The sequence below is a fragment of the Podarcis raffonei genome, chromosome 14 (genome assembly GCF_027172205.1).
Source record: "Podarcis raffonei isolate rPodRaf1 chromosome 14, rPodRaf1.pri, whole genome shotgun sequence".
NCBI lineage: Eukaryota > Metazoa > Chordata > Lepidosauria > Squamata > Lacertidae > Podarcis > Podarcis raffonei.
In genome coordinates, this window is record NC_070615.1 from 7,642,169 (window position 1) to 7,657,095 (window position 14,927).

Consider the following 14,927-nt stretch of genomic DNA (forward strand, 5'->3'; position numbering starts at 1 on the left):
TTGTTATTATGTTATGTCTTTTTGTTTTGTTTTGTTAGAGCGTTTATTAATTTTCCAATAAAAACATTCAAATCATAATCATAATCCAATAAAATTAAAAAACTAAAATAAAAAAATCCAACTGTCTTCCAAATTTAGTTCTGGTTTTACGGCTTCCCACGGCCTGAACTTCAAAGCAACTCCGAATTCTCAGTCCTGTCTCTCACGATATTTCCATATCCAATTTTATCTCTCCAATTATGTTATGTCTTTTGATACTGTTAACCGCCCTTTGATCCTCAGATGAAGGGTGGCATATGAATTGTTGTAATAATAATAATGATGATGATGATGATGATGATGTTGTTTCAGGCATGGTTCCTTAGTCTAAGTAATAGGGAAAAGCACAGGGTTCCAGCACCTTCACGACTTGTGCAGAAGTGCAGATTTCAGCTTGCCCGACAAACTGCACCTGCCAAAGCCCTCTCTCCTGCACAGCAAGGAAAGCTGCAGGCCCTGTGTCCTCTGCTCCACCTGCATCTGAGTGAGAGAAGGTGCAAGCCGAGCTATGTGGCCACTTGCCTGCCTGCTCTATAACAGGAACACCAGCCTACCTTAGATCTCATCATCAGAGCCCTATCTGCTCTAGACTGATTGGACTGCATAAGAAGAGTCTTGCGGCTGAATCAGGCCAAAGGCCCCAACTAGTCCAGTATCTTGTTCTCACAGCAGCCAAGGAGCTGCCTATGGGAAGCCTGCAAGCAGAACTTGGGAGCGACAGCAGTGCTCTCTCCATCTGGGCTTCCCAGGAAGTGATATTCAGAGGTGAACTGCCTCTGACAGAGGAGGTAATATGTATGTATTCTGGCTAATAGCCTTATCATTCACTGATTTATCTAACCTTCTTTTAAAGCCATTCCAACTTGGTGGCTGCATGTTATTGGAGCTAATCACGTAGCTTGGCTAAACACTGTATAAAGGAGGACTGTGATGTTTGCCTTTGACTCTGCAGCCTTCCACCTACTTCTCTTTGCTATCTGGCAACAGTTTCCTTTGGAACAGCTATCAGGACAAAGAGCAGCAGCATCTCCTCCAGAGGTTGACACTTCATCCATATCTTCCACCTCCAAACCTCTTTTCTGGGCTCTTAGAGCTTGCAAGGCCTTTTCCTTTGGTGATCTCTCTCCACTGTTGACACTCCTACTCTGTTCAGCTCCCAGCTAATCTTTCAGCTTACACAGGAGTCAACAAGCCACCAGTGCCCATCAGACCTCTTGACTTGTCTTCCCAGTTAATGCAAAACCTGCTTTCCCAAGAAGGCCACCTCCAGATTTTTTGGAGAACAACTTCCATCATCCACCATGGCTGGGACTGATAGGAATTGTGGTACAAAGCATAGCAGGAGCACCAGCTGTCGTCCTTGGAAGCTGTCTCTGCCATCCAGTGTGAGTTCACCGCCCACCTACAGCTAAGCTAGCCCCCTCTGGCTTGTCCAGTTCTAAATGCGTCCACCTTATAGGGCTGGCAGTGGATTGCAGCATCTCCTACCGCTTGCGTATATGCCCCGTAGGCTCCAAACTGGATCGTCATTGGATTGAAGATCCCCAGCTGTCCTGCCATCTGATGCATCCGCCGAAGGGTTCTCTCCTTGTCTGTGTCAGCAAACTTCACCACCAGGCTGGACGATGCTCCCTAGCAGAGTGGACAGAGAAACAGAGGCACAAACAGAGAGAGTGGGGCAGAGTGTATCCATTGCTCCTGTATGAAGCGGTGGCAGCTGGCACATAATTCACACACACCCCACCCCTCCAGCAAGGACAAGCGATACGGATGATGGCATAAGGATAACAACTAGGGCACATCATTTCTGCTAGAGAGACACAGGCAGGCGTTAGGCTAACCAAACAGGTGCGCTGAAAAAGTTGTTTGAGTGGCTCCTTTGAGAAACTGAATCTCTGTGATCATAGACCTGCAGAGCTGGGACCACGAGGGTCAACTAGTCCATTGCAGGAATCCTTTTGCCCAACGTGGGGCTCAAACCCAGATATTAAGAGTCTCATGTTCTTCCGACTGAGCCATCCTGGCACTTGCATGTAGCAAGATGGTTGTCGTGGACTACAACCCCCAAGCCTTGGCCCATTGGCCAAGCTGGGTGTGGACGATAGGAGCTGGAGCCCAAGAACACCTGGAAGGACACTGGTTTACAAGCATACCTGCCAATATTTGAAAACCACAGTGGTGTTATTTTCTCCTGCCCTTCAGGATTCAGGGGGCATACATGGCCAATTGTCCTTTGATCTTCACAACAGCCCTGTGAGATGGGTTAGGCTGAGAGTGATTGGCCCAGGATCACTTCAGTGGGAGGAGAACCAGGGTCTCACCAGGTGGAAGTTCAACACATTAGCCACTACATTGTACTGGCTCTCAGGAGATTTTGGCCCAGCTTCCTCAGCTCCCTGCCCATGCCCCTGGTCCCGCTCCCACAACCCCGGCCATGGTCACCAGTCAACCATCTACAAAATTAGGGTTTAAATAAATTAGAAAGACATTTGTAAATAAAAGGACACAACAAGCAAATAAGCTTCCATTTACTTCTGGGCTCAGGCAAACTGGATAAAGTAAAACCTCTGTATGCAGTGCTTTTTTCTGGGGGTACTCAAGAGTACACAGTATTAGCAGCTCCACACCCACCCCCTTGCCACGTTAAAAGTGTGGCACTTACTGTGACAACCATGGTGAGTACCAGGCTAGGCTATCCCTCTTGCTGTTCTGGCTTCTGGGATAGCCGCGCAAAGCCTGCATTTGCTCCATAAGACGCACACACACTTCCCCTTACTTTTTAGGAGGGAAAAAGTGTGTCTTATAGAGCAAAAAATACGGTAATTTATTCTATTTGTAAGCCATCCTTCAACTTGAAGTTTCCCAGGACAGTGCACAAAGAATTCATTGAAATCCAGCACAGGTTGTATCCAATGCAGTGATATATTTGTTGTGCTGTGGGGCATCATAGTGCAAGGGAAAACATTACCAAAGATTTTCTGCAACAGATTTCACAAGAAGAATCAGCTCCAGTGCAATAAGCTTCCTCTGGTGCAATTGCACTGGATTCCTTCCTTCGAACAACCTTTAAAGTATGCCATACACTAGCACAAGAGCTCTTGTGCTCATGAACAAACAATGCTGGCCCCCTTGGTACTTTGTTATGGGTGCTGACTGTTAGCAGGAGATGCCTAGCAGTGCTATGATTTCCTCCACACAGCAAACTACAGTTCTCAGGGGAAGAACTGTGTGCAGGGGAAGCCATGACTGTTAAAGTGGTATAAGAGTTCTTTAAGTGTATGGTGTAGGTGAAGAAGTCCTTCTGGAAAAAAAAGTTTTTGAGGAGGGATGGATAAGGCACTTGGACTTTGAACCTCTGAAAATGTATTTCTTTAACCTTAGTCACCTTAGCGGGATGTGAGGAGATTCAGAAACAGCAAAGCATCTCCTTTGCTCCTCTGAGTATTTATCCCATCTCTTTGATTTCAATAGAGTGAGATAATTGTGATTAGCACGTACCATTGTGCGTGCGTGAGCCCCCCCCCCAAAGGCTGCTGCTGTTCCAACCAACCACACCAGATCAGAGTTCATCTTCAGCACAGCTTCCCTGCCAGGAGCAATCTCTGATCAATGCAGACCTCTTTTTTAATCACGGCCGGTTCCCTGGGCTCTTTCCCCTTTCTTTCGCCTTCATTTAGAACTGTGACCTTCATTGTTAATTAAATGGCAGTTTTCTCAAGCCAGTGATTGAATTACCTCCTAACACCTGCCTAGAGAGCACAGCTGCTGATCAGAATAAACGATGGGCCCTGCGTTATTTTTACAACAAGTGATTTGATCCCCGAGATTCTGATCCAATCAAAGAGAGGATAAATTAGCCGGTGATTGGATTAAGGAGAAAAACACTGTCTTGTGAGGGGTGGGGGCCTGCTCTGTGGGGCTACCCTTTTCTATATGGCTGTGAGCAGCTCCTGAGATTGCTTTTCTAGTTTTGTTTTTAAGGAAAGAAAATGGTATTTTCATAAGGCACTGTCTCTGAGAGATTGCTTTATTGCTTGAGGTGTGGAACCTCAGTCCCTGGGGGCCAAATGCAGCTCTTCGGGACTCTCTGACTGGTCCTCAGGACCAAAACCCTCTTTAAAACTTACTGCCAGTTGAAATCTTTTCATCCAACCTATCTCATTGGGGCAGCTGTGAGGATAAAATGGAGATGACAGAGAACAGCAAATTTCAACTAGTCATCCTGTTCATGCAAAGTTTATCTGCTTGCCTCGTGCAAAGGAACTCCCCTTCCCTCTCCTTCCTCCATGTGCCCCCCCCATCTTGTCTGGGTTTTCTTGCAACCCCACCCCCCTCTGAGCAGGGGCACAGGGCAAGGAAAAGGAGGAAAAGTTCTGTTGAGCAAGCAGAATTCCTTGCAGGAAGGGGATAACTTGTTAGGGAATCACTCTGCAAAGAAACAAGTAAAAGTTTCTAGAAGGTTCCAGAGGAAAGGAACAACATGCAGAATTGTAAAGGTGTGAAAACCCCAATGGAAATAGTTTTTTTCAAAAACGAAGGGGATAGTTCAGAGCCTGTGAATCCAGAATCGTATCATTCTGTTATTGGAAGTTTATTGTATATTTCACAATGGAGCAGTTCAGATTTGATATTCTGTTGGAATTCTGAGTAGACTTGTAAGTAATCCTATTGAAAATACATGGAAAGGACTAAAATGCATTTTTCGTTTACAAAATACACTTGACTATTGTTTAAAATTATCATCTTCAGGATCAGAAGTTCATTCATTGATAGTGGTTGGGCAAAAAATCAGTGTCTGGGATGGTGTTTCAGTTTGGTAATTCTTTGGTGGAATGGAAGTCCAGGAAACAAGGGATTGTAGCCACTTCCTCCACAGAAGCTGAATACACTGCTCTATCAGACTTATGTAATGAATTGAAGTACTATGTACAGATTCTCGATGACTTAGGTGTAAAACTTAATTATCCAGTACAAGTATGGGAGGATAATCAGGCAGTCATTGCAATGGTGGAGTTTGAACTGTTTAAAGGTAGAACAAAACATGTAGAGATTAAATATCAAAACGTAAAAGAAATTGTGAAGCAAAATCTGAAAAAGCTACAATATTGTGAAAGCAGGCAAAATGTGGCAGATGTATTTACAAAATTGCTTACGTCTGAAAGACATGCACAACTAGTTGAGAAGTTGGGAACTGTGTTGCATGGTGTGCGAATACTTTGTATATGTTCATAATACTGTTTTGTTTCTGTGCGACTGAGTGGGAGTGTAAGGGAATCGTTCTGCAAAGAAACAAAAGTTTCTAGAAGGTTCCAGAGTTTTTCCTTTAAATTTGGGAGTGGCACTCTGATCTTAATTAGTGTCAGCTGCAAGTGCTAATAAAAAGACCACTCCCGCTTCGTGTTTGCAGACACCTGATAGCAAATGTATGTCCGAAGAGGGTTGCCTATGAAGTCTGTTGGAAGACTGTTGCTGTGGTTTACAACATGCTGGAGATAAGACTTTTGTTTGATAGTGTACTGTTTGTGTTAACAGTCGAAAGATGACCTTTGCAACCTTAATGCATGTAACCGGTCTGGGAATAAAATATTTTGACCAAGACTTCACAGTTTGGTCAGTCATCTTTTAAAAAACTTTGTCATTGTTCCGTGTGAGAGTGAAAGAAGATAAACTCTGCTAAAGCAGCTTAAAAGAGGTTTTGCCTAGTCACCAGTATCTGCACAGCAGAAGTGTGTGGACGGTAACCTCTAATATAACTTTGTTCAATACAACCCTTGTGCCATGAGCTCCTTGGAGGAAGGGTGGAATAAAAACACAATAATAAATGGGTAATAGATGTATTTTTTATGCTCTGCAGAGGTGGATGAGCTGAGATGATGAGTTAAAGGGGAGTGGGAAGGAATTCCAGCTGCTTAATTGCTGCTTGTTAAGCTGTGATTGAAAACACAGGAACAGGGCCAGTGATAAAGGCTTCTGGTTCCTTGAGAGCAGCCTGGGAAAGAGCCTAGCACTGCTTATCTGTCAATTTCAATATAGCTTCCAAGCGGTTAGCTGGCCACCTCTGTTTTTCTTCTCTATCTGCAGGGCGTACAAAACTTCCCCACCATAAGTCAAATTGTGGTGCATCTAGCTTAGTACTGCAGACTCCAGCCTTCCCTCTCCAGACATTTTGGACGACAGTCATCACCATCCGTCACCATTAGCCCTGCTGGCTGGGGCTGATGGGAGCTGAAATTCAAAACATCTGGAAGGCACAAGGTTGGAGAAGGCTGGTCTACTTCGGGGTCCTCGCTCCAGGGTCTTAGGCTGCTGGGGCAGTGCCCCAATTCCCCCAAATGAGCCAGACTCCACTGCCATGTGAATATTCCCTGCTTCCTGATGGACCTTTTAGGCACTGTCCTCCTCTTTGGTATTGTGGAATTGACAGGGTCGCCAAGTGCCAACCTCTACAACCAAACGGTGCAGAGCAGTTCAGGATCGCTGTGCTTGCTCTCTCCCACTCTGCTAGTTCCTTCGTCTACCATCCTCCTCTTGCAGCTGTGCTCATGAGGATGCTTTAGCTTTCGTCCCACAGCAGGCAGGAAGGGAAGGGCTGCTGAAGTTGAAGGGCAGGGTGTACAATGGCTAGATCCAGATAGCAACAGTGAGGCTATCTGGGTTGATATCTGCTGGTCCCAATGCAGGAGACCCTATGGCCTTCCAGATGTTGCTTGATTCCAGCACCCATCAGCCTCAGCCAGCAGTGCCAATGCTCAGGAAAGATAGGAGCTGCAGTCATTCTGGGCACATCAGGAGATGTTCAGCCTATTTCATTTTTGCATGTGTTCATTCATTGAGCCATCCCGTTTCTGCATTAATCTGCAATTCCCCCCTCCCCCAGCATCCGCATGAAAATGAAGATTTAAGTAAAACTTGCATGTGCATTTCAATGTATTTTTCTCATAAAATATATATTTCCTCTCAAAATTTCTGAACTATCTATCTATCTATCATCGGTCAAACTGCATCAAGGAAGCACAAAAGCCTGTGAGTAACTAAGTTCCAATCTACAAATTAATCCAGGATATGTGGGTCTCGTCATTTTGTATCAATATACACAAGGTTAAATGCCTCAAATATTCAAATAAATATGTTCTCTCTATGACTGTGCACAAACCACAAAACATTTAAAGAACTGCAGTTCTCAGAGAGCTCAAATCCCCAGCACCCTTAACAAACGACAGTTCCCAGATATCTCTTTTTTTAGGAACCATGTGGTTTAAATATATGGTGTATCCTCAGCAATGCCCTTGGATTCCCTGATACTATCTCAGATGCTTTATGGTGAAGAGAAACTTCAGCAAACTTCTTCCCACACAAGACACCACAGGAGTAGAAGTTTAAGAACAAGGGCAAAGGTGTGGATGTCTTCTACATAGACCTCTGGCTGAGCACAGGGAACACCTAAACCAATCCCCCATCACAGAATTGTAGAGTTGGATGGGACCCTGGGGATCATCTAGTCCAGCCCCCTGCAATGCAGGAATATGCAGCTGTCCCATGAGGGGATCGAACCTGCAACCCTGGCATTATCAGCACCACTCTCTAATCCACTGATTTGGCCATTTGGCCAGCACTTACCGGCATGGTCTGACTGCCGTGGAGACTACTGATAGCGGCTTGCGCCTCTGCATGACTCCCATATTTGACAAAGGCACATCCTAAGAGGAAAGAAAGGGTCAATGGTCAGCTCAGAGGCAGATCCAAAAAAACAAAACTAAACCCAGAGTGGATCTCCATATTGGCAAAGCCAGTCAAGGTGGGGAAATGCAAGCGGTAGCCTGAAATCTGGCTGATCTAGGATTCTTTCTCCCCGCTGTAAGGCAATGCATGCCCTTTATTGCAGGGTCAGGTCACATTTTGCTTTTGGTAACGTGGTTTGAACGGCATCCCATGTTACACTAGCAAGAGACAAGCATAGCGCTGTCACTTGAGAATGGCGTGCACCTGCCCATGTGGCCAGATTTGCCCATAATAAATAGGGAGAGAAGCTGCTTCGTCCTCTGTGTGTTTCAGGGTTGCGAAAGGTTATGTTTCAAATCATTAAATTTTGGGTCGATGCTTCTCCCCACCCACCCGATAGAAGGACTCAGTGTGACTCTCAGCAATTAAAATGTACAAAAGTTTAAAACAAGAGGCAATTCAACAGCAATATCCATAATAAATGAAAACCAATTCAAAGTGGGCATTCACAACAGACAACACAGAGCATGTGTTTTGTTTTTGCAGCTCTGTTAGGTGCCTGTTTGCTCAGAAATAAAGTTCACTACGCCTGGTGGGGCTTAGTCCAGGTAAATGTGCATAGGACTGCAACCTTTAAATTAGTGGGTTTTCATAATAATAATAATAATAATAATAATAATAATAATAATAATAATTATTTCAGACCCACCCTTCACTGTAGGTCCCACAAAATGAAAATGCAATGTTAAAATCGGTTTAAACACCTGACAATAGATGTCAAAACCAGGGTAAAGGACTGCAATACCTCTAGGACTGCCTCTCTCCATAAGAACCTGCCCAGATCCTGTGATCATCCTCTGAGGCCCTTCTTCATGTGCTTCCTCCACGTGAGGTCCAGAGGCTACCAACACGAGAATTTGCCTTTTCTGCATTGGCTCCCCATTTGTGGAATGTTTTTCTCTGGAAGGTTCACCTGGTGCCTTCATTATATGTTTTTAGGCAGCAGGCAAAAACATTCCTTTTCAACCAGGCCTTTGACTGATTAATATTCCACAGCCTTTTAAATGTGCCTATGGGAAGGAGGGGTATTGTTTTGCTGTTTAGTTTTAATTATTTACTTGTTTTAGCCTGCATCTTATTCTGTGAACCACCCTGAGATCTTATGATGAAGGGAGGTATAATAATAATAATAATAATAATAATAATAATAATAATAATAATAATACTGCAGATGCTCAGAAGGATTGGAGCATATTACTAGCAAGTATCAGGCAATGGGAAAGTAGCAGCTAGACTGGTGACTGGGGGTGGCCGCCGAGACCACATAACACCAGTCTTGAAAGACCTACATTGGCTCTCAGTATGTTTCCGAGTACAATTGACCTTTAAAGCCGTAAATGGCCTCAGCCCAGTATACCTGAAGGAGCGTCTCCACCCCCATCATTCTGCCCGGACACTGAGGTCCAGCTCTGAGGGTCTTCTGGCGGTTCCCTCCCTGCGAGAAGCAAAGCTACAGGGAACCAGGCAGAGGGCCTTCTCGGTGGTGGCACCCGCCCTGTGGAACGCCCTCCCATCAGATGTCAAAGAGATAAACAACTACCTGACATTTAGAAGACATCAGGGAAGTTTTTAATGTGTGACATTTTAATGTACCATATTTTTCGCCCTATAGGAAGCACCGGCCCATAGGACGCACCTAGTTTTTTTGGGGGGGGGAATAAAGGGGAAAAAAATATTCCCCCCCAGCCACGGGAACTCCCGCAGGGCTCCCTAGGCTGCAGATATCTGCCCGAAGCGCGGGGCGCCCTGTTCAGCGCGCCCAGCGCTCCGTGCAGCAGGCTGCTATCCGCAGCCTAGGGAGCCCTGCGGGAACTCCCGCAGGGCACCCAAGGCTGCGGATAGCTTCCCGAAGCACGGGGCGCTCTGCTTCAGGGCGCCCCGCGCTCTGGGCAAGCAGGCTGCTATCCGCAGCCTAGGGAGCCCTGCGGGAACTCCTGCGGGCTCCCCAGGCTTACGGATAGCTTCCTGAAGCCTGGAGAGAGAGAGGGGTCGGTGCGCACTGACCCCTCTTGCTCTCCAAGCTTCAGCGAAAGCCTGCATTCACCCCATAGGACGCACACACTTTCCCCCTTCATTTTTGGAGGTGAAAAAGTGTGTCCTATAGGGTGAAAAATACGGTATTTTTAATCTTTGTTGGAAGCCGCCCAGAGTGGCTGGGGAAACTCAACCAGATGGGTGTGGTACAAATAAATAGTAATAGTAATAATAATAGAAATAATAATAATAATAATAGCATAGGGAAGATGTGCTGAAGCAATAGGCAAGTCCAGAACCAGATTGGAACAGGTAGATCCCAGCGTTCGGACCCACTTCTTTTGGCCACCCCTCTATATTATTATTTATATCCTGGCTTCTCCTGTGCAAAATAATAGCTGGCAGAGATATGCTTGCGTGGCAGACATTGCAGGGAGGGTCTTGATCTCAGCCCTGAATAACTTCCCCCATTCCCTTTTACAAGGTTGTACCTCATACTGGTCCATTTAGCTTAGTTTTGTCTGCACTGACTGGCAGACGTTCTACAGGATTTCAGACTTCACCTGCAGATGCCAGCAGGGACTGAACCTGGAAACATTTGCCTGCAGAGCTCAGATGCTCTACTATTGAGCTACGGCCCTTCCCCATAGTAGGAAAAAGCGAGCTGTGCCACCCCTTTCCAGTGTTGCCGATGCCATTCTCCACCGCTTCTTGATCCTCACCTTTACTGGCTCCATCGGGGCCTCTGAGGATGGTGCATTCTTCAATCTGGCCAAAGGGCTCAAAGAGTCGCCGGACGTCATCCTCACTCTGCTGCTTCCCCAGCATGCCCACAAAAAGCTTCCTGTCTTCTAAAAACAAACCACTCCTCATTAGCAAGAGCCACGCAAAGCCACACACGATTAGCAGGGCAGAACAGGAGCACAGGTGGGGGCTTATTGACTTGGCGGCTGGTCCAGGCCAAGGCTTTGTACGACAACTATGAACCCTTGCAGGGGCTTGCCGGACGGGCGAATGGCCTTTGTGTCTGGGCTGCTGTTCTGAATCATACTTACTTGCATTGAACTCAATGGGATGTATTTCTGACATAAGAACAACCCTGACCCACCAAGCCTAGCAACCTGTTCTCAGCCTGCAAGCATTGTGAATTTGTCACGAGTCCCAAAGAGGTGTCATGTGGGTGGGGTGTCTGACACAAAGAAGGGATGGAAGGGACCATCGGGTGGGACCCAGCAGGATAGGAAAAGCATTGGTGGGACCTAAGAAGTGTCAGAGAGCCAGTGTGGTGTAGTGGTTAAGAGTGGTAGACTTGTAATCTGGTGAACCGGGTTCGCGTCTCCGCTCCTCCACGTGCAGCTGCTGGGTGACCTTGGGCTAGGCACACTTCTCTGAAGTCTCTCAGCCTCACTCACCTCACAGAGTGTTTGTTGTGGGGGAGGAAGGGAAAGGAGAATGTTAGCCACTTTGAGACTCCTTCAGGTAGTGATAGAGCGGGATATCAAATCCAAACTCTTCTTCTTCTGTTAAGAGTCTAGGGCTGGTGGGGAGGGAGAGCTGGCCTGGAGGATAGTGAGCTGGATCCTAAGGAGGGACCAAGTGGGGCGTTCTAATCCAGGATCACGAGACACCCCAGCCCATTCTCCCCTGTTGACCTTTGGTGTCTTCTGCTATCAGTAACGAGCTTCCGTTGAAGAAGGAGGCTGCTGAGCATAAATCAGCTGAAACTTCGTCTCCAAGGACACAGAGATGCCAATGTTGGTGCAAAAAGACCTTGTAAGTTCAACTCACCAAGAGGAATGCCTGTTTGCTTGCCCAGTTTGGGGACTCGGACCATTTGCCACACTAAGTGCCTGTCCCATCCTTTAAAAAGAAGGCACAGGGGGTGTCTTGTTGGGTCAGCATCTTAGCTTATGCTTAGCCATGTGCCTTTCACCCTTGCCTTCCCTATGTACTGCGCTGATCTTCACCGTCAAGATTTTGGTAGAAACAGAAACCCAAGTTTGAGTCATTCACGCAGCAGTGGGGGCCAGGACAGTATCACGTTTACAATTTCCTTGCAATTTCATAGCTGATTTCTTACGTGCCATGTTTATGTCAGTGTTCGAGATGGTGCTCTGTTTGTTGCTAATAGTGCTTTATAGAATGTGGGCCTTCTCTGGTATTTCCATAGTTGCTGTCTACTGAAGATGTTTTAACATTTTGTCAGTGGCTTAGATGTTCTGTTTAAATACCAGGGGTATATAAATTGTCAATCAACTAGGAGAAATCCAGCGGGCGCAGTGTCTGCATGCTAGGGATTCCTCGATTCATGGACTTGGGGGAGGCCAGAGGTACAGAATCCCCTACAGACAACTGTCTAGCCTCTGCTTGAAGTCCTCCATTGAGAGAGAGCCCAGAATCTTTTTAAGTAACTGGTTAACTTTATCATCACTTAACAGCCAACCATCTGCCCTCCTACAACTTTAGCCCATTAGATCAAGTTCCACCCTCCACAGCAGCAGAGAACAGGCACCCACAGCACTTTTATCAATATAGGAGCACTGGCACCTCATCATTAAAACAAAAAAGAGCTGCTAGTATTATTATTATTGTTATTATTATTGTAAAGGTAAAGGACCCCTGGACGGTTAAGTCCAGTCAAAGGCGACTATGGAGTTGTTGTGCTCATCTCACTTTCAGGCCGAGGGAGCCAGCGTTTGTCCACAGACAGCTTTCTGGGTCATGTGGCCAGCAGGACCGAACTGCTTCTGGCACAACGGAACACCGTGACAGAAACCAGAGTGCACAGAAACACTGTTTACCTTCCCGCCACAGTGGTACCTATTTATCTGCTTGCACTGGCATGCTTTCAAACTCCTAGGTTGGCAGAAGCTGGGACAGAGCAACGGGAACTCACCCTGTTGCGGGGATTCGAACCGCCGACCTTCTGATCGACAAGCCCAAGTGGCGCTGTGGTCTAAACAATAATAATAGGTAAAGGTAAAGGTCTGTGGACAAACGTCAGCTCCCTTGGCCTGAAAGCGAGATGAGTGCCCCAACCCCATAGTTGCCTTTGACTGGACTTATCCGTCCAGGAGTCCTTTACCTTTACCTGTTGTTGTTACACTTCCTTACCCACACGTCACCATACAGTCCCAGAGTGGATTATAACGATTTAAAAATACAATTAAAAAAACAAAAACAGTTTAAAACAAAGTACAAGGCGGTGATCACTGGGGTCCTGCACTATTTCATTTCCTAAGTTTGAAGGAGAGAAAGAGGGAGAAGTCCAAGGGGAACATGTGGAGAAAGATGGAGCGGATGGTGGGGGTGGAGGTTGATGAGAATGGGGAATAAAGGGGTACTTGGAATGAGAAAGACAGAGATGGAGGCAACGAGGCTCCGAGAGAAAGAGAGACGGTTAAGTAAAGTAGCAAGCCGTTTCATGGTTATGATTGACTACCCAAATAACCCTCTGTTGCCAGCCCTGCCCAAGGGACATAAATAACTTAAACATCATTGGAGTGATGGTAAATAATGAGTGTTTCGCGATTATTGCCGGCATCTGTCTTCCATGGCCCTCGCACCAGCGCTGGGCTCTAATGGCGTCTGACAACAGAAATAAGGTGGCCTGTCGGAGTGCGCAGGCCGGGAAATAAATAAATAACAGCAGGGCACAGAGGACGCTTTGTCAGGCACTAGGAAAATTAGTTAAGAGGCCAGGGCTCATACATTGTCTAGTTAAACATAAACCATCTCTATTAAAAACAACAACACCTGTCCCTGTATAGCGTTGTAGTCTCTGGCTTAGCTTAAATTTCCTTGACACTTCTCTCCACGCCGCAAGTGCCTCTTCAGAGAGGATTCAAATTTCTGCCTCACTTACAGCCTAAGCCGGAGTCCTGCTCCGAGCCAAATACTTGCTGCTCTGCTGGCCAAAAAGGGAATGATAAAGTGAAATTTGAGGAAGCGGGGGACTTTAAGGATATTGTCCAACACTTCATAGATAAAAATAGAGACCCTCTTGTAGGGATGGGGGCGGGGAGTCAATTCACATCTAAAAGGGAACCTCTTGGGAAGACTTTTGATAAGACATTAGAGAATGAAAACGTAAGGTGTGTATACTAAGTTTATGAAAATGGATAAATAAAATAAATAAATAAAAGGGAACCTATCAAACCTGCATTTTCTGAAACAATATGCAAACTGAGCCATCTTTTAAAATTTGCACTTCTCTAAATTTTGTAGTTCAGTTCTCCAGCCAAGTAGCATGTACAAAAATTGATGATGATGATTTATTAAAATTTGTATACCGCCCTAAACCTGCAGGTCTCAGGGTGGTTACAACATACAAAAATGCATATACTGGGGTAGAGTGTTCATTAAAATGCACATGTCAGTGAAAATAACATGCAAAAACGCATTATATATGGGGAAATCGCAAATAAAAAAGTGCATACTGTATTGGGGGAAATTGCATAGAAAAATGTGTAAGGAACAGTTTGCAATGAAATGATGCTGAATTTACATGAGGGACAGAACTATCCAAACTGTACGGAAATTTATTCATGTATGTGACTACAGTGGCAAGAATGATACTTGCCCAAAAAGGGAAAGAAGAAGCAGTCCCAGCAAAACAAGAATGAATACAAAAACTTATGGAATATGCAGAAATGCCGAAACTTACCTGAAAAGTAAGAAATCAAGATAACAAACCTTTTATAAAAGAATGGAAATGGTTTATTGAATATTTACAAATAAACTGTAAACAGATAAGAACATTGGCAGGATTGTTGTAATAACCTGCAGTTTTATAAGAGTATATATTTAAAGTAGATGAATGAATGAGCAAATTAAATTGGATATGCAGAAAATATTAAAAAATAAATTTAAGGAACTGCAGAAAGAGGGGGGAAGAAGTCGAGTTTTGAAATGTTGAAATGATTGTAAAATTATTGAAATGCATAAAATTGAAATTATTATTATTATTATTATTAAATATAATAATAATAAAGCAATGATTGACTGGGCACCTACAATGCTGTACATAAAAAGAGAGCTTAAGGAAATACAGAAACTGGGGGAAGGAAGTCAAATTTTGAAATGTTAAAATGATTGTAAAATTATTGAAATGTATAAAACTGAAAATCATTAAT

The 14,927-nt window shown here is 45.1% G+C and overlaps 1 protein-coding gene across 10 annotated transcripts in view; it reads right to left on the reverse strand.

The window, feature by feature from the left end:
• The window catches only part of CELF6 (CUGBP Elav-like family member 6), a 180,013-nt gene that overhangs the window by 25,557 nt on the left and 139,529 nt on the right, over positions 1 to 14,927 (reverse strand). For 7 of the 10 annotated variants that reach the window (XR_008327610.1, XM_053366054.1, XM_053366053.1 and 4 more), the window contains 3 exons: positions 10,515 to 10,643; positions 7,657 to 7,736; positions 1,528 to 1,671 (listed from right to left, as the gene is read on the reverse strand). Coding sequence is in view for 9 of the 10 variants with exons in the window: in XM_053366054.1 (XP_053222029.1) it covers positions 1,528 to 1,671; positions 7,657 to 7,736; positions 10,515 to 10,643 (353 nt within the window). In the remaining variant the exon portion in view is untranslated. The remainder of the gene's footprint in view (positions 1 to 1,527; positions 1,672 to 7,656; positions 7,737 to 10,514; positions 10,644 to 14,927) is intronic. The other 3 variants (XM_053366050.1, XM_053366057.1, XM_053366056.1) reach the window with 1 other exon arrangement.